The 13,350-nt window shown below is 27.0% G+C and overlaps 1 protein-coding gene across 1 annotated transcript in view; it reads left to right on the forward strand.

Annotated features, from left to right (window-relative positions):
• The first annotated feature begins 10,328 nt into the window (after positions 1-10,328).
• The window catches only part of LOC145843911 (ATP-binding cassette sub-family G member 1-like), a 30,764-nt gene continuing 27,742 nt past the window's right edge, over positions 10,329-13,350 (forward strand). The window contains exons 1-2 of the mRNA XM_082951187.1: positions 10,329-10,449; positions 12,110-12,227. Of these exons, the coding sequence (XP_082807313.1) occupies positions 10,419-10,449; positions 12,110-12,227 (149 nt within the window). The 5' untranslated portion in view covers positions 10,329-10,418. The remainder of the gene's footprint in view (positions 10,450-12,109; positions 12,228-13,350) is intronic.

Here is a 13,350-nt window from a genome sequence, read left to right on the forward strand (position 1 = left end):
ATAAAGAAAAAATGTATTATTTACATAAAAGAATTACAAACTTAAAATTTTATTTAATTTTTTATCTTTAATACGTATTTATTAATTTCTGTAAAGTTCAAGCATCGACGCCAAATGTTTAAATTAAATGCATTAAAGTTTGTATTCTAAATTAGGTTTAATAATTTTTTCGAACTAAACTAAAATATGTTCTGTTCAAAAAATACTTCTATTAAGTTTGTAGCTACTTTAAAACTAATAAATTAAACAAAGGCTACTTAAAAAAGTTTAATAAAAGTTTTTCTTCACTTTGTCAAAAGTTTTTGATATAGTTAAACAAAATCGCAATACATTTATTTATTTATATGAATTAAAAACTATCTTTGATTAGTTTTTAAAAACAAAAAATAATGAGTTGATAATTAGATGATTTTTAATGTAATTTGTAATGGTTTCAGAGTTGTTTACTAAATGTTTGTTAAATATTGTTTATAAGAAGTTAAATGCAAGGAATTTATGCTGCTATACTTATATTTTAAAGCCAATCAGAATAATTGAGTATGACAAAAATAATAAGTTTAAGTTTTTCTCAATAAAAAAAAAAACAGTGTAAGTTGTAGAACATTTTATTTTGGCTTTCATTTGTTTAATACACTAGTGGTTCTTGCTATATACACCTGTACGCAGCAGTTATATGCATAGAAATTAACTTATTGTCCATAGAAAATTTAGCAAGGTAATTTTTTTTATGACCTTTTTTTGTTTCAGCCAATAAAAAAAATATAACTGTTACAAAATTTTAAAAATTTGGCAAGTTATTTTTTACTATACTCAAAATAGATATAAAATAAAAAATAGTGTTGTTTAAAAAAAGTTTATACTTTTTACGTCTTATTGTGCACTAAAATTGTTTTCATGTATTTTTCTGTGCACAGCTTTTAAAACTATCGTGAACCAATGTGAATATAGGATACAAAATAAGTTTTATATAAACAAAAAAATAGTGTTTTCTAAAAGTTTTTAACCCAATTGCTTTCAAGTTTAATATTACTATACAAAAGTTGAAAAAATTTACAAAGGGTTACACTTGGTTTAAAAAAATTTCTGCATGATGGAGATTTGAACTTTGGTCTTAAATAAGACTCATAGTTTTTACTATACTTAACAAGCTATAAAACATTACTTTAATAATAGCTTTATTAGTTTGTAAATTAACAAGATTCAACTAAACAAATAAAGTACTTTGAAATAATTTACTAGAATGTGAAATTACCAAAAGTTAAAAAAAACTGCACAACATAAAAAGTGTTGCATATTTTAAAAAAGATTATAAGTTTTAAAATGTTTAAAATCATTGAAACACTCCAACAAAGCACTTAAAATTTTTTTACTAGTTAAGAAAAGAACATTTAAAACACATTCTTAAATTTTTTGAAGTACTGGTGCAAAATGTATTTATATTTAATAGTTGTAAAAAAGTAAAATGAAAAATCTGAATTACACAGTCGGTAATAATTCAAATGTAAGTATTTTTTAAGATTTAATTTTTGCTCTAGTAGTACAAAAACAATCCCGTAATCATTTATAGTTCAATATGAAAAAATTTTATTTAACTAGTATGCGTATCATACATACACTATAACTGAAAAACTACGTTAAATTCTTTAAAATGGTGTTAAAACACCAGTTATACAATAAAAGACCTAAAATTACACTATATGTTTGAATATAAATTAAGTGTTTAACTTTCTTTTAACTTAAACTTTTTTAAAGTGATTATGTTGAAGAAAGCAAAAAAGTAATCTAAATATCTAATAATTTTTTTGAAAATAATTGAAAATATGATCGAAACAAGTTTAAGTGAGTTTCTAATGCTAATAAAAAGTATTTTGCTTAAAATAAAAACTATTTTTAAAATTTAATTACATAAATAGGAAACAAAATAAGTACTTTTTCCCACCAAATATTTATTTTTTTTGCAAATATTACAACATAAATAGCTACTTATGTCTTATAAACAAAATAAAGATGAAGTCAAAAGCGCTGATCAAGACGCGAAAATTGACTTAAAAAAAATTGGTGAGAAAAAAGATAGTATATTAAAATGTACCAAAAATACTGTTGTAAAAGTGGAAAGCACAAATCTTCAACCATTGAAAAATTTATGTAAAAAGGTAAGCTTATATATTAGAAAAACTCATGATACTTAGAAACAAATTGTAGAAGTAGGACTGTCCATACCTGATAATTGTTAAAATTGTATTGTTACTAAAATGTTGTTTTTCTTAGCTTTTGTAAATAAGTTTAATTTAGTTTTATCTAAGTAAAAAAAATTGGATGTAATTATTTTAATCATTTTTTTCTATTTATATATATATATTTAAATCTAAATTTAAAACACTGTACAGTGTACAATTTGTAGATGCTAATTTGGTAGACGACTGTTTAAACTCAGACAATTCGAATTTCGACTAATCACAGCCTTAATAAAAATATTTAAAGGGCCAAAACTCAACAAATAATGAATGTTAAAAAAAAAAACGTATTTTAGTCTTGTTGATACCTACAAGCCTTTTTTTTGCAAAATTTCAAATATTGTTTATTGAGCGACAAAAAGACGCTCAAAATATTTGATCCTAAGACCTGGTGCACAAAAAAACCTTTTAGTTATCGAGTCACACAAAACTTGGATACCGTTTAACGTCTTGTCCAATTTTTTTTTTGATACGGCTAAAATAAGTTTTAATATATAGTAATTTTTAATAGTTTTAAAACATCTCAAATATACTTTTAGTTTCGCAACAAAGAAAAAAAAATGGCTTGTTAACGTTAATAAGACCTACATACATATGTTTTATTTTTTTTCAAAAAATATTACTTTGTTAGATATGGTCTATTAAATATTTTAAACAATTTAAATTGTCTGAATATGATTTTTCATTTATCCATGCTGGTTGTTGTTGTTCTTTAAAACAGAGTTCGTTAACAATCTTTTAACTTTATTCTCAAAAAATTTTTTGTGTATCAAAATGTATTGTGTATGTCTTTTTAGGTTTTAAAATGTATTTAAAGTTAATGTTATGTTTTTTTATTGTATTTTAATCTTAATTTATAAAATCAGTATAATTTAATTTAAAGTTTGTAGAACTACTAGAAAAAACAATTTTTATGCATAAAAGCTGATATAAAAAACTTTAAATTTATGTATTTTAGTAGTAAGTAAATTAAATATTTCTGCTAAGGAGTTTTCAACTACTCTAGTTATTTTAAAAATGCCTATCTTAAAAACTTTATGAATATAAAAATACAGGTTAAAAAAATGAACAAAGATTTGTATACTCAAATTGTTAAAGATGCCATAAGCAAAACAGTATAAGAAACATAGTTTTTTACCATTAGTTCATTAGTTCATATACATGATGGTTTTTTATTTTTTATGTGTTTCATACTTTATTGTGCAGTTTTAATAAAAAAAATAGGTTATAAATTTTGAGTATTTAAATCTACATTAAAAAAATAAGCTAACAAAATAAACTATAACAGTACATTGGTTTCTATCAATGTTTATATACTTTTTATAATTTAGTTTAGTTTTAATAATATATTATATTTTCTTCATATAAAAAACCTAGTTTTCGATTTAATTTACAAAAAAGTTTTAAATTTAGTTTTATTTCTAAAATGATTTAATCCTACATACCTTTTTGGTTTAGGTTGAAAATGAAGTTGTTAACCCTGGATCGAGGCTTTTTATACAAAACACACCTATAGAAATCATTTTTGAGAATTTGAGCTTGTCTGTAACTGAAGGTTCTTTGCTGAAAAAAAAAGGTTTTGATATATGTTTTCAATATTTTTTTATAATTTTTTTTTTTAATATTTTTCGAAAACTTAAACTAATAACTTTTAAAAATTAGTTACAGAAAAAATTAACTATAAAATTAATAAAACTATAAAATTAAACAAATAAAAATGTTTTTAATTTTTTTTTTGATATAAACGAAACTAAGGAAATTCGAGTACCAATATCTTATACACAATCGTACGTTAATAAGTTTGTATTACCTTAATAAACAAATTAAAACTTAAGAAGTTTAAGTTCTCAGTATACGCACGTGTTTTGTCGAAATAATCGATAGGCTACTTTAGTTTGTTGAAATTTTTTAACCTACTTCAAACTGCAGCATTAATGCTTCCATCTGCAATACAGGGAATTACCAATATATTTTAAACTTAAAAACAAGCTTTTTAAAAGAATAAAAACATTTACTTACCAAAAACTTTTAGTATCTATTTAAGTTGTTTGTAATTAAATTAAAGTTTACTATTGATAAGTTTACAAAAGTATTAAGTAGGTCCCTTAAAAAAGAAAAACTAATTCTTAGTACTTTTAGTGGTTGTTTTAATAATTTATCTGCATAAAAGGTCAAATATATTTTAATTTAAATTTGAAAAATTGTATTTTTCCAAATTATGTATCTTTATAATATCCTTTAATATCTTTTTAGTTATCTATGTTTTATAAAACTGTTCAGGTTTTTAAACATAGAAAAATTAACTTTTAAGTAAATTATTAAAAAAGAATAAGTTATATTTTTTGAAAACTATTCAAAGATCGTAAACGAATCAATTTATTTTCTCTATAGCAAACTAAATTTTCTACATTAATCATTTAAAAATATCTAAACGATATTTTCAATTACTTGTGATCAAGGCATGTTTGCCCCAAACCATGATTTTATAGTACAAATAAAATTAATAAATGTACTACTTTCAAATATAAAAAATATTTCGAAATTTACATAAATGCAAGTTAAAAATTAAAAGGCGTTTAATTATAAAAAGTTAAAGAAGTTTTAGCAAGTTTGACTTAAAAGTAAGAACTATCAGTGTTTTTTTGGCTAGTTTATTAAAAAAAAACTTATTAATCTTATTTGTTTTTAAAACGATCCTTCAGGTAAAATATTAGTTGCTTTGAAAGATCGTTATTTTGACATAAAAATATTTTTTTACGTTCTAATTTAGCGTTTTATTTATCTATAAATATGCCTTGATAAACAATAAATATAAGCTAAAATTAACCTTGTTTCGCTGCAATGTTTTTAAAAAGGAAATTTTCAATAAAAATTACGTATAGATAAAATAAAGATAAGCATTGCAAAACTGGTTTAAAATATAGTGTATGTATAAAAAAAATCTAAGTTTTTATAGTTTTTTCATATATACTTTAATGTTTTATCAAATATATTTAATTAGAAAAAATATTGTTTAAAGAAGATAAGCATGCAAGTTGTTTCTTACATATAAAAATTAAAAATTAAATTTAACCTTTCTTTGTTTATTTAATTTATAAATCAAAAACTTTTGATAGTGTTGCAAAAGAAAAAAAATATACATTTTCAAAATTAAAACGAGGCAATATTTTGAATCGTACCATTTATAAAAAAACAAAACGTAAACATCAAATATATAATTAGTTAAACTTTTTAGTGTATTGCAAGGTATTAACACTTTCTATTTTTGTATATAAACTAGTTTAAAGCATTTGAAAAAACTTATATTACGCTTGCTACTTTATTAATTTTTAGTTTGTCGCTTATCTAACAACTTATAGTATTAAAGATTTTGTTAGGTAGGAGCTTTAATTTAAGTTTTAAGTGAAGATACAGTGTAAAGAGATATATAGTGCTATTTCATTTTTGTCCTTTAAAAGAGTTTGTTTCTAACAAAGATACTTTTTTACCAATTTCTTCACAAACGGTCGCTGCACTGCTTAATTAATTTACCAAGCTTGCTTTAATCTCAACAGTAGTTTCTTGCGACTACCCTGCATAGTGAGTTGTAATAAAGAACAAACCGGTCGTAGGTTGTCTTGGATGCTGTTGTTGTTGGTCGTGTACTAAAGTTCATTACTTATTATATTTGCTTGTAAAGAGTTTTTCATTGAATGTAAAGCAAACAAGGCGATACAATACCTTGCTTCGACATTAAAAAGAAAAAGTCAGTTTGTTGTAGAATCTCAAAGTTTTAATTAACTTTTGAAATGAAGTAATTTTTAGATACCTTTTCCAACAGAAATAAACGAGCTTTTGCATTTTGTTTGTTTTTTTTATTATTATTATTGAAGTTTTTTGTGCGAAGATGGACTCGGGTTACCTGAGCCGCTTAAACAATACACACGAAAAAAGAAACAAACAAATTACATTCAATGAAAATTAAAATCTAAACATAACATAGTAAAAAATTTACAAACAAATAGTCCTGTATGATAAATAATAACTGAGTATGCACTAAAAACAAAACAAAATAAATTCTCATATAAAAACTTATGCATAGACTATAAAAGATTACACATTTACAAAAATTATATATAACAACTTATAATCTGTAGGGGGAAGGCGTAGGGAAGAAAAATTATTCTTAGTGATACTAATATTTTATAATGAATTTTTATTCGTTAATCACTGTATTTTACTTCTGTTTATATTATTTGAATCGATTTTTTTAGTTTTAATCGAAATTGTTCCACCCTCCCACACGAAACCACATCCTGCGGTAACCTATTCCACATATTTATTCCAGTTTTTAGAAGAAATTTGTCATTATCAAACTACATGCTGATTTAAACAAGTAAAATAGTGTCAAAATATTTAAAGTACAATTTCTACATAAAAAACATACATTTTATTAAGAAAAATTAGCTGCCCATTTTAAAAATTTATTAAAATATTATAGTTAGCATACAATTTGTTACTAGTCTGTACTTACTGGATAAAAAGGATGAGTGTAGAAAAAAAGAAGCATGTTTATATCTTAATAACCAAATGCTCTAGATTTAACGTACCCGTATGCAATCAATAATCATAAATTAGGTAAAGCAAGGCTTTGTAGTTGCTTCAGCTTTTTTAGAAGAATGTTTTTATATGTTAAACCATGCTTCGTATCGACAACTATAGGAGTTCACTGCACTCCTTACAAAAACTTATAGTAACTTTTTTAACCTTGCATGTTTAAGACGAAGCGAAAGGTGAACAGTTTTAAGGTAAAAAAAAATATTTTTTTTGTTGATGCTGCTTTTGTAGCTCTCTCTGCCCAAATCTTTAAAAATTCTGAATAAGTATATACTCATTAGCATGCTCAGATTTAGACATTACCATTGTACTTACTAAATTAAAGTCCTGAAGATTAGGAACAAATATTTTAATATCAATTAATATCGAAGGCTAAAACATTAAATATCTAAAAAAAATTGTTTGGTATTAGTATTGCGTCAAACGTGTCATTGGACACAAAGATCAATTGTATAATTGGTAAACCCTTAAGCATTTTTGAGTTATTGCTAGAGTTAGGAATGACCATTGTTAAAGTTATTACAACATTTTAGTTTTAAGCAAAGTAAAATTTTTGATGTACCTGTCTATGCAGCACTCTGCTCTAACAAAATGTCCCTTGTTATTTTTTATTTTAATTTTTTACTACATTAATTCGTAAATCTAGCGCCAGAGAGTATTTATGTTTTCTTATGATTGTTCCGTTTTAATAGTTGTTAAAAGTTTTAGTTAGTGAATGTTGTATTGCGTTGTTGATTAAACACTTGAGGAAAACTATTACTATAATTTTAATAAAAACAAATTATACAGTATCTTCTTTTATTGTACCGACATATGTTTCTGTGTTTTAACGGATTAACAAACTTCAACTGGGTTATGAATGGAACGAAGAAACATTCATAACCAAGTTGAAGTTTGTTAATCCGTTAAAACACAGAAACATATGTCGTTACAATCGAAGAAGATACTGTATAATTTATTTTTATTATAAATTCCAGTGAACTTGTTTCACTAGAATCTTTTGTTAACAAACACTAAAGTTTATATTTTGAATAGTTATACTATAACTTTATGTATATTTGGCAGTAAATACTAATTTGTATTAAACAGTAAAAGTAATCACTTAACTCAGTAGGGGATTATAGTTTGTGACCGGACTTGGACATTGCACCTTCTAGCTAACTCAGAACATGTCAGTAATAGAACCTGCTAATTCAAGAAATATCAATAGTGCCATGATAGCACACTAACAAGGTGTACAAAACTTAAACTTTGAAGATAAAAAATTAAGATGGTTAGAAAGATTTACATTTGATATTTAAGACCCAAAACAACACCTTTTTTTTGAGAAACATATGGCTGACCATGGCATCCTTAATGAGGCTGAAAAATACTGGGTGGTTTGTAAGTTTGTCCAAACAAAGACATGTGGGCTTATGCATTATGCATCGACCGTATAGATAGAAACTTTACAAGCTTACGGAGAATTCTTATGGAATTAAAAAGAGATTGCCACGGTTGTTACTACCAAAAAATCAACTGCACTCTGTAGGTGGCAAGGACCTCAACATTAAAGTCAGAAAGTGGCTTGCTGATTTAGAAGACAAGTAAACATTGCATAGAATTACTTTTTTACACCTAGTACCAAAAAATTTTTAGTACAAGATATCCAGAAGCCTATTACTAGGTTCGGAAGAGTTTAGAAGATGTGTGATGTTAATTTTTGATGAAAACATGAGTGGAAAAAGGGATGGGGCTAGACAAGGTAATTGACTCAAGAAACAAAAACAAAATCAACACTTCTCTTACCAAAAAAAAAGCTGCAAGACCAACAGGTCATTTATTGGCAAAAAATTATAGAAACTTTTTTGGTAAGTGTTTTAAATAAACAGTTCTCTTACCAAAGAAGAAATAAACTGTAAGACCAAAAAATTATTTTTGGACAAGGATATTCTAAAATTCATTTGATAGGTATTTCAAGAAAGAAAAACAAAACCAGCATTTCTCTTACCAAAAAAGAAACAAACTGCCAGACAAAAAAATTTTTAATGGACAAGGACATTCTAAATGCTTCTTTGACAGATTTTTCAATAAACAAAATCAGCTGTTTTCATACCAAGGAAGAAATATACTGCCAGTCCAACAGGTCAATTATGAGTGTTTACCGTATCAAAATTAGCAATTTTCATACCAAGGAAACGGTGAACTGCCAGTTTAACAGGTCAATTACTGGCAGGAATAGCCTAAGTCTAAACAAGACTGTCATAGATACAAAAAATTCTTAGAAAAATACAACCAACAAAGAACTGATATTTTGCAACAGCAGCAAAGAAGCAAGTCAAATTTTACTCAGACTTGATCAAAAAAAGTTGAACGATCTGCAAAAAAAAATCAACAAAAGCAACAACACCTACAAGCATACCCAAAAAGAATAGCTCAAGTCACAATATGCTTACTACTAATGAAAAAATTGCATGAAAAAAGACCCTGCAAGGTGTTACCCACTAGTTTGACTTTTGAATTAAGATTTTTTGGCACCTCTCAAAAACCTTAACTTCCCCAACTTCACATATTAAATTTCATTACCCACGAAGTCATTTGCCAACCACTGGTTTTAGTTCTAAAACTTGATTTTTCTCCAAAAGTTGTGCATTTGCAAAGTAACATATCAAGTTTCAGCAAAGTGGACATTTCTTGCCTGACATGAATTTCTCAAGCATATCACAAATTCCTAACAGAAAAAGTAATTATGTTAACCAAACTACATCCGATATCTTCAAGTCCATCTTTCAATTGGTAAACCTTTTGTCAACAGTCAATCCACAGTTTTAAACACAATATCTTTAATTTTTTTGCTCAAAATATTTTTCATGTTGCAGGAAATATCAAAATAAAATTCAGGAAACCTTTATCATCCACGCGTACAAAGTGCTCAAGAAAGTATACCTGGAAACTTGAATATCCGGCAAGGCCATAAATATCATGATCTCTTTCATTTCCTCCGAAGCGTCACGGTTAGCTCACTGCAACAAGTGTTCAACCATCACCAGTCGCAAATTTTATTACTATTCGTCTGTTGTTGCCTATTAGTTGGATGAAAGCGCCGTCCCTGAAGGTAAAAAAACAGTCATCAAGCTTACCAGCAGAGAGATGCGAAAATAATGCTTCATGGCACGTCAGTACATCATAAAACGTGTAAATGAAGGAAACTGATAAGCAAATGCTCAACATTCAGAGTAGGACGATTCATTCATTATCATGTCTGGTCATAGTAAAAGAAGAAAAGGTTTAGAAAAAAGAAGGCGCCAAACGCCATCGAAAGTCCTTCGTGACAATATCCAGGGTATCACGAAGCCTGCCATTTGCCGTTTGGATTGTTAAGGTGGTTTCAAGTATTTCAGGCTTGATCTACGAAGAAACACGTGGTGTGCTAAAAGTATTCTTTGGAAACATTCTTCGTGATGCAGTCACTTACACCGAGCATGCCAAGCGGAAGACAGTCACCGCTTTATATGTTGTATACGCATTGAAGCGTCAAAGACGTGCCTTGTAAGGATTCTGAGACCGAGATTATTCTGGGAGAGAGATAGCCAGCTGAAGCAGCAGCTAATGCTGAAAAATAAGATGAATAATTTTTTAAGTTCGTTGTAAAAACTTTTTAATTATTATTTTTTGTTTAGTATTAATTAATTGATTTTTAAACTTTAAGTTTTTTTAGTAGAAAATTTATAAAAACCCCTCCGAAGGTTTTCAGTTAGAGGATTGAAGGAGGGAAAATAAAACAAAATTTCCTTAAATTTTATATTTTGATTTTTTACCACACTATATTGTAAATTTGGCGCCAGGGAGTATTTATATTTTAGTTAGTGAATCGTGTATTGCGTTGTTGGTAACACTTGAACAAAATTATTATTAGAATTTTATGTATATTTGGCAGTAAATACTAATTTGTATTTAAACAGTAAAAGTAATCCCATAACTCAGGCCGGGTTTTATACTGCTATAGGGCAAAAAAACGTGGAACCTGTCGAGTGTGCAGGAGAAGAAACTCAATACTTTCCACTTACAATGTTTCCGTCGTATCCTTAAAGTTGAAAGGGAAAAAATCACCAACAGGAATGTTTTGAGTCGTACTGTTCTCAAAACAATGTACTTTTTTCTCAGCCGGCGCAGGCTTTGCTAAATTGGTAATGTTCTGAGGAATGACGACGACCAAATTCCAAAATATTTGTTTTATAGCGACTTGGTCGTTGGCAGACGAAATTATTGTTGTTCAACATTACGTTTTAAGTATGTCAGCAGATGCAACTTAAATAGCTTTAAAATCTGCTTTATGATTTAGAGGAGCTTGCTAATTACCGTGACAAATGTCGATCTTTATCTAAAAAAGACACAGAAAGAGAAAAGCAATGCTTTAAAACACTCAAATAGACTAATTTTTACGAAGTTGAACATTTTTTTCGCATTTTTAATTATTAACTTACATTTATTATTTATCCTTTAGTTATAACCCTGTTTCTGATTTTTTTTAGTCTGTGTATTTATGTTACACGATCATTTTTTGAGAAAAACTCTAATAACCTATTTTGGCTGATAGTGAGATTGTTTTTTAAACTCCAACTTTATAACAATTTATTATTTAAAGTTTTATGATTTTAATTTCTTAACTTTATGTTTTGGTGAATTTAAAAAGTGAACTTATGTTTCACGGAGATATTTAAAATAAAATTTAGGTTTAAAAGCTTTTATATAACAATTAATATACTTCAATTTAAAGTGTTTGCGCTTAAAAAACACAATTTAGAAAAAGCTAGAAGTTAATTTTTAAAAATATTACATGTTTAATAAAAGTATAATTTTACACAAAAACTTATACTTGGCTTAAAATTTAAGCATTAATAAATAGCTTAGATTAATGAAACAAAAAACAAAGCCAAATATTTTAAGCTATATTATCTATTTATTATTTATTTATTACAGAAGAAAAAACAATACTATTTGTTAATTTTTAAATAACTACGTATTAATACATCTTAAAATTTTTAGATTTAAGAACAGGCTTCTAAGTCAATATTTACCTAAGTTAAAGAAGAAAATACTTCTTGAAGTTGAGTAATAATTTATTAGTTAAAAATTAAAACAATAACTACAAAGTAAAATATAATTTATTGATTTGTTTTCGAATTCTACCGTTTGATCACTATAAACTTTGATATATATACTTTTTGATTAAAATGTAAAGATCTTAAAAACTTCCTTTTTATCCTTAATTCCATATGACTTTACCTGTTTTTTATTAGGCAACAAATGCATCTTAAAAGGACTAAACGGAAAGTTTGAACCATCACAACTTGTCGGTATACTAGGTCCATCGGGAGCTGGTAAAAGCTCTTTGATGAACATTTTAGCAGGTTATAAGTAAGTAAGACATTTTAACCTCTCTATATATATTTTTTTTCTTAACAAATAGTTTAAAAGAACTACTTTTAATTTGACTTTTGCATGTTTCAGAATTTTTATTTTCTGAAAATATTTTCAAACTATGCGTTATTTGTCTAGCACAGGGTTTCCTAAACATTTTTCATAAGGCTTTCTATAAAAAAAGCTATAGCCCCCTCCGACAAGATTTCTCAGAAAATTACCATTGAATAGACCTAAGAGCTTTTGCTTTGGGTCTTCATTATTAACTCCATATAGTGTAAATTTCAAATCATGGCCTAGTGTAGGGGTTGGCAACGTTTTTCAATCAACGGCCCGGATCCGGAAAAATTAGTCTTTGGCGGGACGGAGCAATTCGAGTTAGTTATTTACCGGGACCAGTATCCCGATCCAGCCAGTTAATGACTTTTTATATCCGGATCCGGCCGGATCTTAATTTGAAAGTTTATCCATATCCCACTTAGTACTAATTTTAAATCAAGTTTCATATTATATTTTATATAAAAGTTTTGGATCCGGACGGAATCAAATTTTATGGATACGGTTGATTACTTTTTTGAATCCTTCTAATCCACAAAACTTTCTCAAATTTGACAACTTAAGATGTAAATGAGATACTTCAGATGTCTATATAATGTCTATGAATATAATTGACATGGTAATTGACAAAGGTACGTATGTAAAATATCGTACTTAGATAAACACTTTGCTTGTGGTAATTTGACAAAAAGATATTCCAACTAAGTTAGAACAACACAAATTTTTAGGATAGAATGGTGTATTTATCAGCACACTAATTTGAAAAGCATTTTCAAACAGGTTTTTAATACCAAATTTTTACAGTTTTGTTTAGTAAAAATATAATACAAAACTTTATATATTTTTTTTCCATAAAAGGCCTTTGCGGGCCTGTCACTTCGCTCACGAGCCGGTCATTTTAATATGCGGGCCGGATCCCATTAAAATTTTAAAAATACGGTCGGGGGCCGGTCATTTTCAATCTGTGGGTCGGATCCGGCCCGCGGACCGTACGTTGCCCACCCCTAGTCTAATGGCTTCCCCGATTTAAAACTTATAACCCTGTAAATTTCTGAAATTTTCC

Source organism: Thalia democratica, chromosome 9 (genome assembly GCF_965202585.1).
Source record: "Thalia democratica chromosome 9, ktThaDemo2.hap1.1, whole genome shotgun sequence".
Lineage (NCBI taxonomy): Eukaryota > Metazoa > Chordata > Thaliacea > Salpida > Salpidae > Thalia > Thalia democratica.